The 23,360-nt window shown below is 39.6% G+C and overlaps 1 protein-coding gene across 2 annotated transcripts in view; it reads right to left on the reverse strand.

The window, feature by feature from the left end:
• Positions 1 to 22,706, reverse strand: part of Bclaf3 (BCLAF1 and THRAP3 family member 3) — a 57,162-nt gene extending 34,456 nt beyond the window's left edge. For both annotated transcript variants that reach the window (NM_001127568.2, NM_001446946.1), the window contains 4 exon segments: positions 529 to 1,179; positions 1,649 to 2,239; positions 5,116 to 5,184; positions 22,581 to 22,706. In NM_001127568.2, the coding sequence (NP_001121040.1) occupies positions 529 to 1,179; positions 1,649 to 2,239; positions 5,116 to 5,156 (1,283 nt within the window). In that variant the 5' untranslated portion in view covers positions 5,157 to 5,184; positions 22,581 to 22,706.
• Positions 22,707 to 23,360: the final 654 nt, after the last annotated feature.

Raw genomic sequence — 23,360 nt, forward strand, 5'->3', positions numbered from 1 at the left:
GCAGCAAGGGACAGCCTGAAAAGCTGCATAAAGAGCAGATGCCTGCCTGGTGGAGTGAGTGTCTCATGCCTTTAATCCCAGCACTCAGGAAGCAGCAGCAGATGGATCTTTGTGAGCTTGAGGTCAGCCTGGTCTACACAGTGAATTAGGAGACAGCCAGGGCTATATAATGAGACCCTATCTCAAAAAACAAAATTAAATACCAAAAAAGAATAGAAGCTGAATTCTCCTTAGTCTATCCCTAAATTTAAAAAGACAAAAAAACCTGGCAGTTTAAAAACACATAACTTCTTAAATGAGAAACAATTCTTTGAAATGCCCATACCCAAGAATTATCTGGTAATAGGATATGGAAACTAGAAGACACAAGTCTACCTATTACTAACTTCGTAATTTATCTTCATTTCAAGACTTTGGAGGAAATTACTGATAATCTCTTGAACATGTAATATACTCTAGCCAACTTCATCTTGGAAGCTGCAGATTAAAGTGCAAAAATCTATTAACATTTCTTTAAAAAGCCAATACCTAAATGTGTCCATCTTGTTCCTGTCTACTTTGATGGTAAGTGATTTCTTCTTGGTAAGCGAATAGCATTTGTCTTCAGGTTTTGGGCCTGTATCAAGTTGTTTACTAGAAGATGCATTCTCTTTTCTGCAATCTTCTTTATTTGTTTTTTTCTTCCATTTGTCATTGCAAGACGCCAAATCAGTCTCCTTTATATTTGTATGAGTATAGGAAACACAGTCTTTCTGGTAGAGATAAAAAGGTCCATTGATTTGCTCATTCTCAGTTTCTCTTCCTCTTATAGTACTGAAACAATCTGACTCTCTATTTCCAGGAATTTTTAGAGAACTGTATTTTCTGTCTTCTTCCTTCAAGTACTTCTGAAATCTCCCATCAGCAAAGTCCTGCTCACCATCTGAGAGCTTATGATGTTTGTGACGGTAGTCATAGGATACTCTCGTTGCTGCACTTCTCTCTGGGTATTCTCTCTCAGTATATCTGTAACTTTGGGTTCCAAAGCTCCAGTCTTCTGCCTTTTCTTGGAAAGGTAGAAAAGAATGCTCAGGCTTCCACTTTGGGTTTCTGGCTGGCTCTCTATTTTCATACCTTGCTGCATCTGTAGGTCTTTTTGATGTGTAGCCATACTTTCTGAAATCATGATCCTCTGGATACCTGTATTGACATAAAAAAGTTTACATTTGCAATATACAGAAGTAAAACTTTTGATGTCTAGAATATTGAGCAGACTGGCCTTAAAATACAGCATGCAATGGCAAGGCAGCCTCATGTGAACTCATAAGAGGGGCATGAAAGTTTAAAAGTAACATCCTTTAAAAACATTCTTGAGCATACCTTTAACCCTAGTACTCCAGAGACAAAGGTAAACATATATCTACAGAGTAAGTTCCAAGATACCCATGGTTACCAAGGAAAATTCTCTCTCGAAAACAACCACCCACAACCAACCAACTAAACAAACAAACAAACAAACAAAAATACATTCTAGCTATCCACATGAATTACTCAAAAAAGAAATTATTTTATCTTTTGAGATAAAAATTATGATATTCAATATAAAAGTAACAGATGTTTTTACTGGAGACTTTATGCCAAATTCCCCAAGCTTAATGATTTCCTGTACCTCTTCTGAAAAGGGTTCCTTGTGTCAAAGTCTTCTGAGCCTCTTCTGGGTGACTGAGGGAAGCTTTCTTCTGGTACCCTTTGGTGTCTCAATTCATCTTCATGCCATGTCTCTTTAAATCTAAAGGAATCTGCCAGTGACATCTGAGGTGGCATCCCCAGTAACATCTGAGGTGGCTTCCCTCCTCTCCCATTTCCTCTACCTCTGTGCTCATCAGTATATCTTCCTTGCACTGTAGGAATATAACAATCCCTTTCATGCTCCATGTACGCTGCTGCATTTTCTGTGTATGTGGGCATATACTGAGATCTTCTGTCATCATCTCCTCTTCCAGGAAAATATTCTTGGTGAGGCTTATATGTATCAAATTTTTCAACAGGTTTTACATTTGGGGAAGGTGATCTATTTTCATAAGACCGATAATAGGAATTCACACGAGGGGGAATCCTTGGTTTATTTTGTCCATGTTTCTCATCATCCATTCTCCAAGTAAAGGGTCTTTGTGGATCATTTCTATATTCAGGGTCATAGTGCCCATGGAAATGTCTTTCCTCGTGGTATTCAAAATTTCTAGATTGTGGTGATAATGACCTATGTAAACAAGCATAAAGAAATTTAATTCACTTTGAGACAATTAACTGTTTTAGCGTGATCTACTTAAAATACTGCCCTTTCCTAGATTTCTACTACTTACTATCTCACTCAAGGTAAACCTAGGAATTTGTTTTATATGTACTTAGAATTGTATATTGGTGTGAGGGAGATGGGTTAATGAATTTTTGACCTGCCTGACAACCATCCTCTTGTCATCCTATCTGATGTATAACACATCAAAGTGGGTTAAATATACATGTTATATTAGAGGAGGACCAGATCAGATAGAAAGCAGAATCTTTTCTTTTGAGAGACTATTGATAGCAAGTTCTAGCAAAAGTAGATGTAGTACCTTCAAAGGGCCAATCAAGAAAAGCTTACGTCAGGTTCAACAGCTAACTGAGAAACAAGAATGAATGAAGAAAAAATATGCAGAAGGGGAGGGAGATGGTCGGGGGGGGGGCAGCTACTATGCCTATCCCTCCATAAATACTTCTAACATAAACTGTCGTTCTTTCCAAAATCTCAACCCTTACATATCAACAGAAATATGTGTTGAAATAACTTAGAACGCTGGTCAAAATATGTTTTAATGTAACTATAATGCTTTCTAGGAGATAGTATTATGGCTCTTCTGTATCTGTCTTTTCTGTTACCTTGATATTGCAAACATATAGACTTGTATTCCTACTAAGAAGACTCCCATATTCATGGAAAATCTCTAAGTCACTCAGCCTTAAAAATAAGAAAGGGACTGGGTATGGTGTCTTACACCTTTAATTCTGGTACTTGTGAGGCACAGGTGGGCACTAGCCTAGTCTATATACTAAGCACTAGGTCAGCCAGTGAAACCCTGTCTCAAAGCCAAAAAAAAAAAAAAAAAAAAAAAAAAAAACAGGAAAGAAGCTTACTTCTGCATCCAAGTAAGAACCCCCATGTGACCTGTCCAATTTTTCATCTCCTCCTTTAGGGTTTAATGACTCCAAATCAGTAAGAAAGGAACATCATGGCCATTTTAGAATTTACCTGCTTTAAGACGCTTCAAAAGAATTGGGACAATCACAAATGAATCTTTTTTTTCTAATGACAAATCTGTGTCTTCCACACAGGAAAGGAAACACATCTATCTTCTCTAGTACCCATTAGGACATTTACATTACATTTGACAATATTGTCCTGCAGAGTCACCAAGCTAGACATACTGGTAAATGTTACTTATCAGAAGCAGAAACTCTGCCATCGAGATGGCTATACCTCATCCCAGGTGAGGAAATAACTAGAGTCTCTTAGGAATTCCTGAAGATATCATCTCTTTTCACTGCTAAACAAACAATGTGAGAGGCAGAGGCAGAAGTCTTCCAGGCAGAATGAAATATTCAAGATTTAACTTTAGCCCTAAATTCACATTTAAAACTGCCAATATTGTTTTATGTCTTATTATATAGTACTCACTTCTAGAAAAAGTTGTTATAAAGGTTGTTAACATTTCCAGTTCTCCTAAAGGTTAGGAAACAATTCTCTAGTCTCTAGAGTTTTGCATGCCTTATTGAGTGGAGGCACTGGCAACTTTTGTTCCCCAGGAAACAGCCTTGGAAACAGAGATCAGGTCTCCCTCATGGATAGAGGGCTTATTTGTTTGCTGCCCATGATAATAAGATAGTGCTTACTCTAAGTGACTCAAGTTCCTCAGCTGTGTCATAACCCCAGAACCTGTGACAAATTTGCATCATCCGACCAAACAGACAGCCACTCTGGAGCATTGGCCCTCAGGGGTTCTTAGAAGGTAGAGAGAATGTCTCTAACATGGCAGTGCCTTGTGGCAAACTAGTATATTGACTTCTAAGTAGAAACAAAATACCAAACTCCTTGTAGTTCTTAACAAAAAACCCTGGATAAGTAAGTAATTAGAAAACCAGGCATTAAGCATTGGCAGAGTCCTGTGGCCATTACTCTAATGGTCATACTAAAAGAAAAATAAAATAAAACACACTCTGTGTTATCTTCCTTGTTATATAGGCTTTCTGTCTTTATATTCTCTTTTCTTTTTGAAACTTCTCTGCCCAATTCAACATCATTTTGTGACATTTATAAAATGAAAACTAAATTACTGACTGATGATTCACTCTATAATCGGAACAAACTATATTAACATAAAAATCATGGTTTATCTTTCCTGTACATAATAATGGCCTTTTATGTCAGTCTGAAACTTACTGGTTGTAAAGCAGAATTAATTATCTCCCTAGAGAGATACAGAGTGCTTTGCCCCTGTCAGAAGCACAGTACTTTCCCCACTGTATCAGAGTTGCCTACTCTCCCACAGTAGGTCTTCCAGTCTGTGTGCTTGCTGAGGCCATGGAAGATGGCATATGCACCCTTGTAGTCGCAGAACTGGGCTGTATGTAATGTACAATAAACTGGTTGAACTATTCCAATCTGATTTTGTATATACTATAGTACTAATACCACCTACCAGAAAAAACAAATGAGAGTTGAACTACAATTGAGCTATTCAAAACCACCAGTTTGCCAAGAAGATAGGAAATACTTTATTTTCCGACTAAATTTCTTGAAAAAAATTAAACAAGATATGCACTAAAAAGTTGCAAACCTCTTAATAGCTTAAAATAAGGCACCTCAAAGATATTTTTCATTCTGGGTGTGGTCACTGCACTCCTTTTTATTATAAAGTAATTCTAGCCCCAATTAAACAAATTCATCAGCTTCCCCAAATCTATAAATATTACCTTTACCATGATTAATCGCCTACTCTGAACAGCCAGGTCCAGTGAGCTTATTAAAATAGAAGCTTGAGCAGTAACAGTAATTTCTCTAAATCCAAGTTAACTGTGCAAAAGCATGGAGCTCCTCACCTCTGTTTCCACCTGGGGGATCTGGACCGTGACCGTGCCATCCTTTAGCCACCTGATCCACTTTTTACACTGCAAAAAAAAAAAATACAGAATTAGCAAGTTTGGTTTTTTATTTAAAAAAAAAAAAGCCTTCAGAGTACTCTAAAACCTGGTGACTGCCAAGAGAAAGCTGCTTAATTCTTCTGAGCATCTATTTCCCAGATCTACAAAATAGAGATTAAAAACACCCACCTTACTATTTTTACTTTGTATAACATAAGGTCCGAATCAAGTCTATTCCTTCTCTTTTTATTAAAATAAACTGTAAGGCTGGACAATGGTAGTGCACACCTTTGATCCCAGTATTTGGTAGGCAGAGGCAGGTAGATCTCTGTGAGTTCAAGGACAGTCTCATCTACAGAGTGAGTTCTAGGACTGCCAAGGCTATGCTGTGAAACCCTGTCTTGAAGAAGCCAAAAAGAAAAAACAAAAAACAAAAAACAAAAAACCCACAAAACAAACACAAAACAATCCCTTAAAATGTAAACACATAGCTGGGCATGATAGCATAATCTTCCCAAGTAAGCTGAGACAAGAGGGATCATGATTTTGAAACCAGCCTGGGCTACGTATCAAATTTGAGGCCAGCTTGTGTTACATAGTAATACCCTACTTCTAAAAAGGGTAAAAGACATGGTTAGACCATTTTGAGATGTGCTATAAATATAAAACATATCAGCTTTCAAAGACTTGACAAATAAAAGAATGTAAAATACTTCATCAATATATTTTACTGCTGACATATTAAAATGATTACTTTTACTATACTGTATATACTGTATTAAATATATTGTTAAAATATTTTCAAAACTTAAAAAAATGGCAGGAAATAGAGGCAGGCAGATCATGAGTTCAAGAGCATCCTATACCACATCTACATGACAAGTTCAAAGCTAATCTGGGATGCATAAGACTATTTTAAAGCAAAATAATGTAGTTTACTTCTCTGTTGCTGTGATAAAACACTAACCAAAAGCAACTGTGGAGATAAGAGTTTATTTAAGCTTAAAGGTTAAAGTGTACTGAGGGAAAGCTGAGGAGGTGCTACAAAATGAACCTGGAGGCACGATAGAAGCAGAAACAAACCATCACCAAACGCTGCTTACTGGCTTGCTCCAAGGCTCACATTCAGATTCTCCCCTTTTGGGTTTATTTTCCATTCTTATTTTTAGAGACAAAGTCTCACTAAACAGCCCTAGTGCTCACTACTTAGACCAGGCTAGGCTATTCTTGAACTTACAGAGATCAACTTGCCTCTGCCCCACTAAGTGTTAGGATCAAACACACCCAGTATGTTTGCCAATTTTTGGATTTTTGTTTATAATCTTAGGCTACTTCTGAGATATGTACATACCTCTAGTTTTGCTATCACAAATACTAAAAAATAAAACAGTATATACATAAACAAACAACAACAACAACAACAAAAAAACAGGAAAAAAACTACTACTGCAGACTGACATCTTTGCAGCTGTGAAAAGCCCACCTTACCCCGGTGAACATTTTATGGTCTATAAATCTATAAATTGTGCTATCCACCCAACTTGTCCCAAAATTCCCTTTCTGCAACATTTTCGAGGCAGGTGTATCTGAGTAGTTGAGGTAGTGAGGCTTCTACTCTCTACTGCCACCACTACTATCTTTTATACTTGCGTGTTTTGGTTTGTGGGACTTTCTTTATTCTTTTGTGTTCTGGTCAGGGACCTATCCAGTATTTAATATATGACTTAGTTGTACAAATTCATTCTTAAGTGAAAGAGCTTTCCTAGGAGAACATTACCTTAAGAGACTGATATACACCCCCTCATATACACCATGTCCTAAGGCATTCTGTGCCCTCTCTGTCCCATAAAGAAACCTGTTTAGGTAAGTGATTCTGGAGTAACACTGAGATTTGTTTGTTAGCCTGGATTTAAGCATCAATTTCATTTTTGTGTATATGGGTGTGGAATGAATCAGGGCCTGACCTCAAGTGTCTTCTTCTTTTGCTTTCTACAATAAGGTCTTTAACTGCCCTGGAGTGCACCATTTCATCTAACCTGACTGGCCATCTAGCTGCTGGAATCCAGATTTTGGTTATCTTCCCTGGATTTCTGGTTTTCCTGACACGTATCATTATATCTGGCTTTTATGTAGATGGCTGAGGGTCTGAACTCAGTAGTAACAAGCAAGCACTTTACTCTAAGCCTAATTAATCAGTAGATCTTCAGATACAAAATATAGTCTCTTCCTCAGTCCTCTTCACCATTCACTTACAACTTTACTCTTCCTGCCTATCATCTCTGCCATTAGCTACAACTCTAACCCCTTTTTGGTCTCTACCACTGACCAGCATTCTTATTTCACTTCTTTGACTTGTGAGGAAGACATGAGAATTGCCACTCAGCCACTCACCAAGGCTTCTTGTAAAATTGTGAGATTTTACATAGGTAGATGAAGAAGTTGTTAGATTATCTTTAAGCCATTCTCGACTGCCCAGGAATCGAGTCAAACTTTCCTTCCCTTCTTCATGGACAAAAACTCCTAACCCTATGGTATAACTTTGGTCTCTTTAAGAGTTGTAAATTAAATCCAAAGACACTGGCTATATAGCCTACTCATCCTCACAGAAGGCCACTGGAGTTATAGGGAATATACAAAGGTGGACAAACTACAAATCCCTCTAAGGAACCCAAAGCCTGAGGGAGATAACCTCCGAGTCTTTCCACGAATTAATCCAACTATCACTCCCTCTGATCTTCTATTCTCTACTTAAGACAGACTTGCTCAGAATGAACAGTGAGCTATCACAGGTTAAGAAATAAGGGGCCCTGAGACCTGACTCCCTTTACTATCTTCACTAACTTACAGGTTACAGGCTACTCCTAGATAGCTGTCTGGTAAAAATAATGTTAAGTAGGGCAGATATACAGCAATTCTGGGTGCATACCCTGCTCCACTGGTTCCTTCTCTAAACCCTAGTCATTTCCCATAGCACTTTAGGGGACCACATGCCTTTTATATTTCAAACTAAAATAACAAGGTTAACATAGAAAGACTGTTGACTCTATCTTCGGTTCTTTCTTCCTTTCTTGCTTGTACTAAGATAGTCTCCTGATTCAAGGTCATTTTGAAGTTTTCATACCTTGGTCAACTATTCCTGAAATGTTAACATTCTATAACTTAATGTGAGACTAAGCTTTAAAATAAATGTATAAAGAACCTTTTAATATTTAAAACCCAAGCAACAATAAAGTCTAAAGACTTGTACCAAGTAAGAATCCTGTGATCTGGAGCTGGAGAGATGGCTTCAGTGGATAAGAACACTGGCTGCTCTTCCAGAGGTCCTGAGTTGGGGGTTGGGGATTTGGCTCAGTGGTAGAGCGCTTGCCTAGCAAGTGCAAGGCCCTGGGTTCGGTCCCCAGCTCCGGAAAAAAAAAAAACAAAAACAAAAACAAAAACAAAACAAAAAAAAAAAACAGAGGTCCTGAGTTCAATTCCCAGCAACCACATGGTGGCTCACAATCATCTGTAATAGGATCCAAGGCCCTCTTCTGATCTGTCTGAAAACAGTTATAGTATACCAACATAAAGTAAATAAATCTGTAAAAAAAAAACATGTGGTCTAACAATGTGTGGACAAGTAATCTTAGATTGCTTCATTATATCATATATATAATTTGTATGCAACTCCTTTTTAGTAATCTGACAAACTTACTGTGTTGCTCTGTCTCATGACTAGATCTTCATTTACTGATTATTTTGTTAAATTTAGAAAGAAAACAACATAGAAGGGAACTGGTATGAGAAAGAAAAAAATCTGAAAGTTATGACCATGTATTTTTACCAAGGAAAACAAAAACACAGACAGAGGTTGGAAAGATAGCTCCATGGTATACATCTATAATCCCAGTGCTAAGGAAATAGACATAGGCAGGCTACTAGCCTACTTGGCACAGTCCAAGCCCTTGAGAAACCACCTCAAAAACAAATGAGACTGAGGAGGAATAGCTGAATGCTCGCTGAGCAGCCAGGAAGATTTGTGTTCCAAGTTCAATGAAAGATCCTGTCACAAAAAATAAGGTAGAGTAATTCATCATGTGGCTCCCACATGTACATATGTGCACATGTAACCTACGTATACACATGTACATACACAAAATAAAGAATATTTTAGGGTAAGATTTTATAGCAGGCATAGTCATATACAACTTTAATCTCAGCTCTTGGAGAGGAGGGCAAAGACAGAGTACAAGGCTAGCCTGGTCACAGAGTGAGTCCCAAAACAGCCAGGGCTACACAGAGAAACCCTTCCTTGAAAACCAGTATCAAAAAAGAAAAAATTTATAAAATTTATATGGTAAATAAGATTTGGTCCTAGCTTAAAAAGCACAGTAACAAAAACAAAAAAAAAAAACAAAAAACAAAAAACAACAACAACAAAAAAACACTATTTTTTTCCCAAAACAGAAAAGGAAAAGTGACCAAAAAGTTTAAGAATGTCACAAAGGGTCTAAGTTAAGTTAGCAAAAGCTTTCTAGGGAGGTAACTCTAGTTCAGAATCATTCAGTCTATACACGACAAACTTGGTAATGAGAAGACTCAGTTGGCTTCTTGCTTTTATGAGAAAAAGTTCTTCAACCATGGCATCAAGTGAGCTACTCAAATACTTGGCTCAGTTTGGCCATATAGTAAAAGTACACTGGGGTTGGGGATTTAGCTCAGTGGCAGAGCGCTTGCCTAGCAAGCGCAAGGCCCTGGGTTCGGTCCCCAGCTCCAAAAAAAAAAAAAAAAAAAAAGAAAAAAAAATAGAAAAGAAAAGTACACTATACTTTTTAATAGAAATGGACAGAAGTATGGGTTGGGTTCAATTTTCTTCACAAAAACTTCAAAGTCTATTGCAAGGAAAACCAAAATTGATAAAATAAGGTTCCATGTTTAAGTTTAGAGACCAGGGTTTTGCAAAGGGATAAAACAGCTGACAAAGATTTCTGACATGATTAATTTACTATCTAATTAAATAAGCATAACTGAGAAAAAGGAAAAAAGTTTTCTGAAGGATACATTTAATATAGTATGTTTATAATTCAAGGCTGTTAAAGTTTTCAAGTTCAGGGGCTGGAGAGATATAGTTCAGTGATTAAGAACACTGTATGCTCTTTTAGCAGAGCTGAGTTCAATTACCAACACCCACATAGATACAATCCTCTTTACCTTTAGTTCTAGGCAACCAGACACCCTCTTCTGGCTTCATCCAGCACTGTGCAAGTGGTGCATAGACATATACATGGGCAAAACATGCATACACATAAAAATGATTAAAATTTTCTAAAAGTTAAAATTCTTAGGGTTAAAATTCACTGCAGCTGTACAAAAATAGAACCAGGAATGAAAATCATTAATGTTTTAAGATGTTAATCTGGTCTTAATCTTTAGATCTGGCTTAAAAAGTTCTATATATGTGTATATATGTGAAGACCAGAGGTCAACCTCAGGCATCATTTTACAGGATGTGCCCCCCTTTACTACCTCTTCATTTTAGTGATCTTGTCGTTAAGTGAATTATTTAATTATTTTCTGACATTTATTGCCTTCTCTGCTGTATCAGAGAATAGTGGTTCTCAACCTTCTTGGTGCTGTGATACTTTAATATGGTTCCTCATGCTGTGATGACCCACAACCATAAAATTATTCTATTGTTGCGGTAACATTATAATAAGACTTTCTTTTTACCCACACTAGATCCAGCACCCTAGTGCCCCATGACATCTGTTAGATATTTTCATCTCAGGCAGCAAAGCGTCTCATCCGATTTGCTCCATCCCATATCATACTGCCGATGGCTACTCTCTGAGCCTGGCAACAATCTCTCTACCCATCTAGTTCCCAAGGCGGTTGTCACTATGCCAGACATACACATCCCAATTCCGAGGCGGTCCGGTGTGTCCAGCCACCACACACTCTCTCGAACTCAATTAAATCGCCACATGAAAGAACACACAACACAATAACCTCTGATCCAATTGATGAGATATAATTTGCTCATCTAGACAAACAAAGCCCTGTACACATCTATCCCTTAAGAATAATCATAACAATGATTATGTAATGTACAATGTACAGAGAGGAATCTTAACATCTGCCTCCATGTTCTCTGGGCTGCTTCTCCTCTCTCGCTCTAGTCTAAAACTTTTCTCCCACCCATCCTTCCTTCTCGTCCAATGACAAGCCTTGTTCTAATCTAGTACCTGCCTTCACCTGCATAATGACATCATCCTACATTTCCATTGCTACTTTATAACTAATTTTGTTAGTTATGAATTGTAATCTATCTGATCTGCAGGTTAGCTGATATATGCAATCCCTATGGGGTTTTAACACACAAGTTAAGAATCACTGTCATAGGAAGTGCTTTAGAAGGAGAAAGGAGAAGGGAGAACCTTTTAAGGTTGGCTTTAAATCTGACTTTTCGAAAAATACATCTGCCCCTTAGATTCACCTGAGCTTGTGGAATAGCAGTTCTAATATGGAATTGTGGCCACACACAACAGCGCAGGCCTTTAACCAAAGCACTTAGGAGGCTAGGGCAGGCATTTCTCCATGAGTTTGAGGCCAGATTGATTTATAAAGGAGTTCCAGGCCAGTCAGGGCTAGCCGGTCACAAAACCAAATGAAAAAAATAAAAATAGGGGTTGGGGATTTAGCTCAGTGGTAGAGCGCTTGCCTAGCAAGCGCAAGGCCCTGGGTTCGGTCCCCAGCTCTGAAAAAAACAAAAACAAAAACAAAAAACAAGAAACCTGTAAAAATAAAAATAAAAAATGGTGCCATATATATGCCTTTAATCCTAACACTCTGAAGGCAGAGGCAGGATTACTCTTTATTTGAAGGCCAGCCTGCTCTAAATAGTGCATTTAGGGCTGACAAAAAGCTACAAAAATCAAACCCTGTCACGAAAAACTCTAAATTAAAAGTAAATATAGAACTGGTCATTCTTCCCTATGTGCAGCCAATCACTTGTCTTGGACATAGTATTAAACTAGCTTAAATACAAGCAAAATTTAATTCTGGGAACCCTGCAACTGGAGTTCGCAGAGGAGATGAGTATACGTGACTCTTCTGCAGTAAGAAACCTTATATTTCCCAAACCACCATAGGTGCAGGAGAGGGGAAGATGGGGCAGACCCGGCTGCACAGCTTCTCTTAAGTACTCATTTGGACTATAAATGCCACATAGAGCACTGCGCAGGTGCAAACATAACTACCAACTGTCCGCTGCTGCCTTTACTCCACCACAACCCAGGTGCTGAGACCACTCACCAGTGGCCACCAAGGGGAATGGGGAACACCCTGAATTGGGAGGGGAAAAAAATCACAGAAAGGAATGTGATAGAGGGAAGAAAGCAGGTGAAAAGGAATCAAAATCAAGCCTTACCCTTCTTTCTGGAGATGTGAGTTTTCAACCCCTACCCGTATAGCACAACAATGGAAAAAACAAAAACCTTAAGAAGTGGGAGGGGGGGACAAATAAGGGGCTCTTGAACAGCAGAAGTTAGAACAGCTTATATCTCCTGCTCTGCGGGAGTCCAGTCTCCTCCAACCTTCAGTTGTTTGTGCTCTACTCCCCCACCTTTCTTTTTGCCACCTTGTTTCTTTTTGGGACCTGGAGATTGCAGGAGGCTGGCTCATGGGCCCCAGAAACCACCTGTCAGTCTGCCTTAGCCCAGCAAGAAAATAATCTAAGTGTATCCCCTTCCCCAACCCTAGCAGAGGTGGCAGTGGTGGCAGAGTCAGTGGCAACAGCAGTGGAAGTGGTGGGGGCTGAGGCACCACCAACGATGACAGGACCTACAACAGCAGCAGCAAGATGATTTAGTAGTTAATATCTCTGGCTGTTCTTGCAATAGGCCTTTGTTTGATTTCTAGCTTTAACTCCAGTTCCAGGGGTACAACTTCTGGCACCTAGGCATGTGGTACATAACCATCCATGCATACACATAAAATAAGTCTTTAATAATTTAAAAGGAGAAAACCTGAGAATGTATATTTATAACAAGCAAAGCAAAACCGAGCCAAATTAATCCAAATGCTTCACTATAAGTGAAATATTAAATTCAGTGGTGGCACTCAGGAGGAAGAGACAGATTGAGGATCTCTGTGAGTTACAGACCAACATGGACAAACTGAGTTCTTGGATAGTAAGAGAAAACCTGTCTCAAAAAACAGTGAATAAATAAATAGAATGATTAAATATATGGCACAATCCTTTTAAAAATTTCTGGTCTCTTTTCCTCTACTTACCTTAATAAGTAGTCCATATCAAACTCCTTGTTTTCCCTAATCTGGTCATGCTGGTCCTCCTATTTCAATGCCCTTGTCTCAGTTTGTCTGTGCTTTCCTGAGTTGTTTGACCATCATTTCCAGTGTTCTTCCTTGAATTTCCTTTTTTAAAAATTCTGGATTTCTTTCTCCTTGGGGATTCTGGGTTTGTTCAGTAATTATTTCAACACATTTTTTTTAATGTGGTAGTATTAAATAGGCAAAGTTTCTAAATAGTATATCCCAAACCCAAATTCAAGTAACCTATGCATATGATCAATTAGTAATTGGGAAATGCAAATAAAAACCCAACCATTTCATACCCATTAATTTTTTTTAAAAGTGGTTATTATTTTAGTGAGTAGACAAATGTGTGGCACAAAAGGAGCCCTAATACACTGCTAGAATATATCCATATATAAGTAGGTTGGAAACAGCATGATAGTACCCAAAAATATTGAAAATGCCCATATCCAAAAATTTACCAATTACACACACACACACACACACACACACACACACACACACACACACACACACACACACCTTGGAATGGAGACTCTCAAATTTTGGTGTACACTGAAATTACCTGGAAGGCTGGTTAACAGAGATCGATAGATCCTAACCCTGGTATTAAAGTACCACAAAAAGGAGGAATTGTTAGAATAGAAATATACATGCAGCATATAAAGTATAAAATATTTACTATCTGGCCTTCGCAGAAAAAGTTTATCCTATTTAAATGCCATTTCTTTTGCCAGCAATGTTGATTAAAAGGGTAAAAAAGGCTTTAAAAGAAATAAAATGACAGTAAACTCAATATGGTATTGAGTGAGATGTCGGAAAGATGATAAACCCAATTGTATTACTGCTTCAGAGTAAAACATAAAAGAGCAGAGCAGCGAATCATCTTTCTACCTCTGAACACAAACACCCAGATAGCAGGGTCATTTACTCCCAGGAGGATGCTGAAAAGAACACTGATACTAAAAGACGACAGCCTTAGCAGAACACACCCTTATTCATCTGACAGACCAGACTGTAGCAACTCCCTTTCTCTCATAAAAACCCTCTCCCTATTCATCAGATTCTTCCCATAACCCTGCACAATTTTTCCATCTCTATTGAACCATATGGCCTTGGGGTTATCCTAGCTCTCCATGATAACAAATTCTTCAAAAGGCTAGGCAAATTATATTTATGTATTTAGGAATATATATGTATATGTGTAACAGCAATTAGAGAAAAAGAGGCCATGAATTTGAGAGCAAGAAGGGTACATGGGAGGAGTTGGGGGGAAAAAGGGAAGAGGGAAATGATGGAATTATAGTTTCAAAATACACACACACACACACACACACACACACGCACACACGCACACACGCACACACTACAAAGAAAAATAAAGGTAGCATTTTAAAAGCCTCATTGAAAGAAGAAAATGTAAACTAAGGAATTTATATCAGCCAATATATAATTACAACCCAAATGTCATGCACATGGACACACGTACACAAAAACAAAATGGATTCAAGAACTAAATACACAAAATTTACAACATGTATAAATAATCCTTATGACCTTGAATAGAGCAATAGTTTCTAAGATATGGCAATAAAAATACAAACAACAAAAGAAAAAATTAATTAGGATTCATCAAACTTGAAATGTTATGCTGTTAAGAATTCTAACAAGGGAAGCTAAGTTGCAGAAACAGGCCATGATCACCCAGAGGATGAGAGGCTCACTACCATTCTAGTGGCCAGGCTGCTGGGTACCAATCATGGAGCTACAGCAGCAATCATGTACATTGGATATGGGAGACTGACCCACTGAGGACCAAAGGACACAAGGGGCTGCAACAGGCTGGTGCTGCAATAGCACGGGCCTGCTTGCCTGCCAGACTGAGGCCCAAGTCCAAAGGTGGAGACCCTAAATTTCAGTACAGAAGACCCTCTTGCCTGGTTAGATGAGTTCATCATGCTGGACACAATTCATGGAGACTTGTCCATGTGGCCAATAAAGATGCACAGTATATTCACTCGAAATTGCTGAGATGAAGTATGTCCACAACAAAATTCAGAAGCTTGAGGCCTTCATGAAGATAACCCTGGCAACGTCAGGATGGAGGAGCAACTCATCAAATCTAGGCTGAGCTGGGAGGATCTTCCCCTGGGCATTCAGAATGTTCCTGTACACAATCAAGAGTTTATCCCCAACTGTGTGTACCTAGCAGGAGCCTACCCTTAAGCAGGCAGCCTAAAACAGCACTTTGGGCAGCAGTAAGAAGCTTCATCTCTGAGCCTACTTCCCTACTCATAAAAAGGACTCCAAGCCAGGCTCTGTCCTGAGTATTAAGTTAAAAAAAAGATCTTGGGGCTGGGGATTTAGCTCAGTGGTAGAGCGCTTACCTAGGAAGCGCAAGGCCCTGGGTTCGGTCCCCAGCTCCGAAAAAAAAGAACCAAAAAAAAAAAAAAAAGATCTTATTAATAGGCTTATACGATGTTAGAGCATGATATTGCGAAATACCAATTCTAATCTAAAAGCTGTTTGGTGGATGGCTAGAAAAGGCAAACGAATTAATTGATCTGTATAATATGCAGAGCTGGCTTTTTATTTTGTTTTGTTTTGTTTTATTTTCAGACATTTCTCTGTGTAGTCCTAGAACTCACTCTGTAGAACAGGCTGGCTAAAAACTGACAGGAATCCACCTGCCTCTGCCTCCCAAATGCTGGAATTAAAAGCATGCACCACATTGCCCAGTTTAGAGCTATTATTTTTATATTTGTTTGTCTTGTTTTTAACAACTGTGTTACCCTGTCAAGATTTATATATGAAAAAACCACCACCAAGAAAGTAAAAATACAAAATGTAAAACAAAGAAAAAAAACAAGTCTAGAGATAACCCAATGAATGGAGAATTTTTCTTTACAAATCATTTATCTTATAAAGAAATGCATGAATACTTGAGTGTCTATCACCTTGAATGTACTTAATTTCACCTGTATTATATAAAAAGAATACAATCAAACTTTTTAAATTAAAAAAGAGGATGAACAAACAGACATTTCTCCAAAGTATAAAACTGACTAAAAAAAAAAAAAAGCACAGAAAACCACTAGTCATTGTGGAATGTAAATCAAAATTATAATAAATACTACTCCATGACAATGAAGATAGCTATAACTATAGCATTACATGATAACAAGTGTTTTAAGGATGCAGTATTGTTACAATACTTACATGCTGCTGGTGGAAAGGTAGATGGTACAGTTAGCCATCTTAGAAAAGTCTAGCAGTTCCTCAATAAAGTCAAACATGTTGTTACCATGTGGCCCAACTATTATTGCATTTCAGGTATATCCAACCACAACAATGTTCACAGGAGCATTTATAATAGCCAAAAGCTAGAAACAATTCAAATGTACATTAAGATGAATGAAAAAATATGCCCCCCCCTTCTCCTCTCTTCCCACATGTTCCTGGCCAGCCTCTCTTTCTCTTTTTCTCCCCTTCTGTCCTTCTTCCCCTTTCTCCTTTCTGTCTTTACCCCTTTTCCAGGTCCTTACTCCCCTCCCTTCCCACAATAAACCTTTTATACTAAAAAATAGGGGAGCACCCTCATAGAAGCAGGGGAAGGGGGATAGGAGAGGGAGGTTTCAGAGGGGAAACCAGGAAAGGGGATAGCATTTAAAATGTAAATAAAATATCCAATAAAAACATAAATTTCCCTATTTTAAATCATATGTTTGACTTAACAGAAAAAAGTCATACATATATAATAGAATATCTAACCATAAAATATGGAACAAATATTAATATATGCTACAACATGGATGAACCTAAAAGCAGTATGTTAAATGAGTGAAGTCAAAAGACAAAAGACCTCGGGGCTGGGGATTTAGCTCAGTGGTAGAGCGCTTACCTAGGAAGCTCAAGGCCCTGGGTTCGGTCCCCAGCTCCGAAAAAAAGAACCAAAAAAAAAAAAAAAGACAAAAGACCTCATATTGTATAATTTCATTTCATAGCTAGACTAGGTAAATCTACAGAAATGGAATGATGGCTAATGGCTTTAGTGGTTTTTTTTCTTTAGGTTTTTGAAACAGGGTTTACCATCAGGAAGACTGGCCTCATACTTCCTGTTAGGTAAAGATGCTGACCTTGAATTCCTGATCCTTCCTCCTTCTGTGGCCCAAGTCCTGGGATTCCAGGCATTTAGCACCACACCTAACAGAGCTTTTTGGGTGAAGAACTGTGCTGGAATTAGACTTATGATAATGTTTGTACAATTGTATGAAAATACTAAATATACTTAACTGTACACTTAAGATGGGTGAATTATGCAAAAAGATTCCACACTAAATACAAATCGAGTATTTACAAATTCAAAGAATAAAAATTCTCCATGAAAGCCTCTGTAGCAAGAAACCACAGGAATAAGAGGGTGATCAGTAAGGAGCTCTGAAGAAAGGGGAGAGCAGAAGTGAGGAGAGCAGGTATGGCTTATTCTCATTGTCACAAAGCGTGTGTTGCATTATCACCATTCTTTATAAGGAAGAGCCATAAGCACACACAGAAGCCCACTCTGCTTATCATTCTCACTTTGGTTCCAGGAGGTAAAGTATTTGAAAAGTGAATACATTAGAAAGAGGCTAAATACAAAGGTAGACCACTAAAAAATACAAATGTTTTCACAGGCTGGGGACATAGCTCAGTAGGTAAATGTTCTTGCCATACAAGCACAAAGACTTGAGTTGGATCTCTAGAACCCATTTTTTAGGAGTCTACAAGTCTTTTTCTCTTCCACACACATGCTATGCCATGAACATGCATATATACACTAAATAAGTATAAAATAGTATTTTTAAACATTTTTTACTTTATGTGTTTGAGTGTGGGTCTGTATGTATGCTATGTATTGACTATTTGTACATGTAGTACCCACTAATGCCAAAAAAGATCATCAGATACCCTGGAACTGGAGTTTCAATATTTGTGAACAATCATGTGGGTGCTGAGAACTGAATCCAGGTTTTCTAAAGAGAAACAAGTGTTCTTAACTGTCAAGTCATCTATCTCTCCAGTCCTAAAGAGCTATTTATTTAAAAGCTAAAAAAAAAAAGTAATACTGACAATGAAGCCAAATGTAGTTGCTTGCACCTATAATCCTGGCACTTTGGAGGCTGGAAGCTGGAGGATATCTATGAATTTGAGGCCAGACTTGGCTATACAGTTAGTCTGAAGTCAGACTGGGCTATAGTGTATATAGACAAAAAGGCTAAACAATCAAATTCTCTAAAAACAGTGGCCAGTCAAAAATTCATTGTAGGAGGCTAAAGGAACAGCACCACCAATAAAGTCTTTACCATGTAAGAAGACCTGAGTTCAGATCCCTATTACCTACATAGAAGCTAGCACAGCAGCACAACTATAACTCCTGGGCTGGAAAGGCATTTGCTGGCCAGCCAATCCAGCACTCTGTCTCAAAAATAAGGCACAGGACAATGAGCTAGATCAGCAGATAAAGACTTTTGGCACATAAGCCTGACAAACTGAGTTGATCTCTCAAATCCATGTAAAAGTAGAGAACTAACTCCACGAAGTTGTCTGACCTCTACATGTGTACCAGCACACATGCATGCATACACTCCCACAAGTCTAATAATAAATAAACATTTAAAAATAAGATAGACAACAATCAAGGAAGACACTTGATATCAAACCTCTGGTCTTAACATACATCACTGACATGAATAAAAACACCTCTCCCTCTCCCTCTCTCTCTCACTGTGGTAAGTATATTTATCAGTAAAAATTAAAGAATATATATGTGATATATGTGTTCAGTTACAAGATTTAAAAATTAACAAAGGAAGAAAGCCCAGGATACCACTTAATTAGTACAGCGTCTGCCTAGCATTCACAAAGCCGTAAGCTCAGTCCCTAGCACCATATAAAACAGTGTTTTTCAACCTGAGTCACAACCTCTTTAGTGGTCTATGGACCTTTTCACAGGGATCCCCTAAGACCATCAGAAAACACAAATATTTGCATTATGTTTCCTAACAGTTGCAAAATTACAGTTATGGAGTATCAAGGAAAGTAATTTTATGTTGGGGGGGGGGGCTCACCACAACATGAGGAACTGTAGGAAGGTTGAGACCCACTCACTGGTATAAACCAAGTGTGATATACACATGCCTGAAATTTCAATACTTAAGATATAGGGGCAGATGATAAAAAATCTAGGTCCAGGTAAAAGGACTATAAATTTGAGTCAAGATGATCTAAATAAGACCCTATCTCAGGGGTTGGGGATTTAGCTCAGTGGTAGAGCACTTGCTTAGGAATCGCAAGGCCCTGGGTTCGGTCCCCAGCTCCGGAAAAAAAAAAGAACCAAAAAAAAAAGACCCTATCTCAAAAAAAAAAAAATGAAAAAGGGAGCTATGTTCAATATACAATTTATATACTATGAAAAACAACTTAAAGTTCAAACTTGAGAGTATGAAAGAATGTGGTGAGACCAAAGAGTATCACAGCAGAGTTTTTGAAACAGTATTTTTTGTTTGTTTTTGTTGTTGTTATTTAAAGACAGTTCTATAGCTCTAGAACTCACTACACAGGACAGGATGGCCTCAAACTCAGAGAGAGATCTGCCTGTCTCTACTCTTTAGTGCTAGAATTAAAGGCATGACTGACCCACTATACCCAGTATAACAAGGTCTTTTTTTTTTTCCTGAGCTGAGGACGGAACCCAGGGCCTTGTGCTTGCTAGGCAAGAGCTCTACCACTGAGCTAAATCCTCAACCCCTCAAGGTCTTATTAGTGTCTAGACTGGCCTCAAATTTCTGATTCTCAACCAGACTTTGTCCCACATACCTGTAATCCAAAAATGCTCAAGAGCCTAAAGCAAATTTGAGCCATACAGTGACATCCTGCTCCACAAAAAACAAAACAAAAACTGAGGGCCAGTGATTCAGATACATTGGTAAAGTGATTGCCTGACATGCAGGATATCCTGGGCTCAATTCACAGCACTTCAGAAACACACACCAGATTTTGCAATCTTTTGTCTCTACCTTTTGAGTTCTTGAAATACAAATCATGGCTTCAAACATGCTAGACAAGTACTCTATCACTGCTACTCCATGCCTACACCCCCAGAATAGTTTTTCAAAAACTGGAACTTTTTAAAATGATATGTATGTCCGTGTGTGTGTGTGTGTGTGTGTGTGTGTGTGTGTGTGTGTGTGTATCCATGTGTATGCAAGCACAAGAAGAGTGGAGAAATACATCTTTCTCAGCAGCTCTCTACATTCTTGTTTAAAGACAGGAATCTTTCATACCACCTGAAGCTCACCATTTCAGCTTAACTGAATGGATTGCAAGCCTCAGAAACTCTCCTGGCTGTTTTCTGAGAGCTGGGATTAGAGACAAATACTTTGGTGCTGGTTTTTTATTCAAGTACTAGAGATTTTAACCCCGGTTCTCATGATTTCACAGCAAGTACTTTACTGACTTTACTGACTAGGCCATTTTCCGCGGCTCCAGAAAAATTCACATTTTTATTTTTTGTGCTTCAAGTTGCTTCTGTGCTCTAAAATTTTTACAGGAAAGTAAAACTTGCAGTAAGACAAAGTATGTGAAATGTACTTTTCATAAAGGTCTCATATGACCCTAAAAAGAAAGGTAAGACAAGCATTATAAATCATTGCTGAGGAAATACCTTAGGAAAAGTTAAGTGATTTAGTCAAGGTAATCAGATATATTTTTAATTGAAAGAAGTCATAATTTCAAATCCCTTGTTCACTTAGAAAAACCCTCACTAACTTGTTTTACTTTTTAGAACACTGAGTAAATGAGAAGCTGAACTGCTATCATCAACCGAGGAAAATAAAGCAGGCACAACTGGCATCACCAAGCAATCCTAGCATCTAGGGCCCAGAGACAGGAAATCAGAAATTCAAGGCTATCCTTGGCTACAGTGAGTTCAAGGCCATCCTTTCTTTAAAGACTCTCTTTTAAAAAAAAGGGGGTGGGGGTGGGGATTTAACTCAGTGGTAGAGTGCTTGCCTACCAAGCGAAAGGCCCTGGGTTCGGTCCCCAGCTCCAAAAAAAGAAAAAAGGAGAGAGAAAAAAAAAAGAAAGAAAGCCTCAACTAAATGAACAAACCAACAAGGCTCATTATGAAAGTACAGCAAAGCCTTTTAAAGTTTTGGACCTGTTCACATCTAGGGGGGCAAAAAACGCTTAAACATGCCTAATCCCAAGTACTCGGGATGGAGAGTGGGTACAAAGTTCGAGGACTGCCCAGCCTGACCAACAGAACAAGCTAAACACCAGCTTGCGTCGAGCAAGACACTATCTCTGTGGCGGAGTGCTTGCTTGGCATCGGGGAGGGCCTAGCTTTACAGGCTTACAAAAGAAAAAAAAATGGTCAAAAGGTAGCCTGACCAGGAGCCTCGAGGGCCCTATTTTCTCCTGGTAGTTTGTAATTTGTTTCAGGGAAGCAGCCACTCAAGGTGTAACTCGAAAAGCCCGAAAAAGGAAATATTTGTGGAGGGCTGAGTTTCTCTAGGGCGGTCCTGACCCGTGGCACAGTTGACTAAATTCCTCACAGAGGGGAATACTTCGACGTTCACGGGGAAGATGCGGCTCCTGCAGCTAGAGCATCTCTCGCGGACAAAGCCCGGAGCTCCGCTCCCGAGGGCTCCGCGTCCTCGGGCTCAGTCTCGGGGCACCGCCCCCTCCCTGAATCCCTGGAGAGACACCGCACGAGACTGGCACCTGCCCGACTCCGTGGGCGGAGAAAACTGAGGGGGGTGGGGTGGGCAGGTGCCCAGGCTAGCGGCGGCTCGCGAAAGGCACGGGTGGGACAGCCTTGGAACCTGAGAGAAAAGCCAAGCGCGCGCCGGGGCCTGTTTTGCTAGGGCGGCAGCCTCAAAGGGAAGGCGCCGGCCCAGCGTGAGGGGAGAAGGGATGCGGTACCCTGAAAAGCCAAGTCCGTCCGCCGCCCCTTTCCCGCCGCCCCTCCCGCCACCGTGAGAACCGCCACTCACGGGCGAAAGACACACCCTCCCTCCCTGGCAGGCCCGGGCTTCCTCACTCCGCCCGCTCCCCGGAGCGCTCACCCCTCAGGGAAGTTGTCACCATAGCCGTCGCTGTCGCCCAAGGCTCCGACACCACAGCCGCCGCCGCTCCCTCAAGGCCTAGCCCCTCGCTCAGCTCCCGCCTCCTGCTCCAACAAGCACCCAGCTACCCCCGCGGGCCGAAGACCAGGAACCACTTCCTTCCGGAATGGTCTGGTCCCACCCCCTCTGGCCCCGCCCACAGTGTCCGCCTCCCGCCAAACTTGCTTTCAAGGAGAAGCTCCGGCTTCGAGCCCCGCCCACACTGCTCCAGCGGGCTCTCTAGCGCCTTTTGCTGGCTGCGCTCGCCGTGGCTCCTTGAGAGGCTGAATGCTTGGGAGTTTATCAGGCTAGAAGAAGGGAAGTACCAGATGGTGCAAGTCCAGAGCTCTTTGGAGTTGAGGATCAAGGCCTAGAGATCAGCCCTCACTTGGTCGCCTGGGTCTTCCTGCCTTGTGTGCAGATAGACACACCAAGAGGCAGAGATAGGTATCCGCCAAGCATTTCTAGCTTTTTATGTAGCCCTCAAAGCCTATCCAGAATCTACACATCTGAGCCTGCTTCTCCTTGACCTCTGTTCCTACGTATTTAATTTCTAACCAACCCTCCAACTTTTCATCACTTCCCATAGCCTCAAATGAAACGGGAAACGGGAACTTTGGAGATTTCCATATAGGTTAATGGTCCCAATAAATACCAACCCCTCTGTCTGCTCTCCTCTCTTTTATAATTTCTTTTTTCTTCCTCCTTTCTCTCCTCTGTTCTTCCTCCTATTTTCTGACT

Source organism: Rattus norvegicus, chromosome X (genome assembly GCF_021556685.1).
Source record: "Rattus norvegicus strain SHRSP/BbbUtx chromosome X, alternate assembly SHRSP_T2T, whole genome shotgun sequence".
Lineage (NCBI taxonomy): Eukaryota > Metazoa > Chordata > Mammalia > Rodentia > Muridae > Rattus > Rattus norvegicus.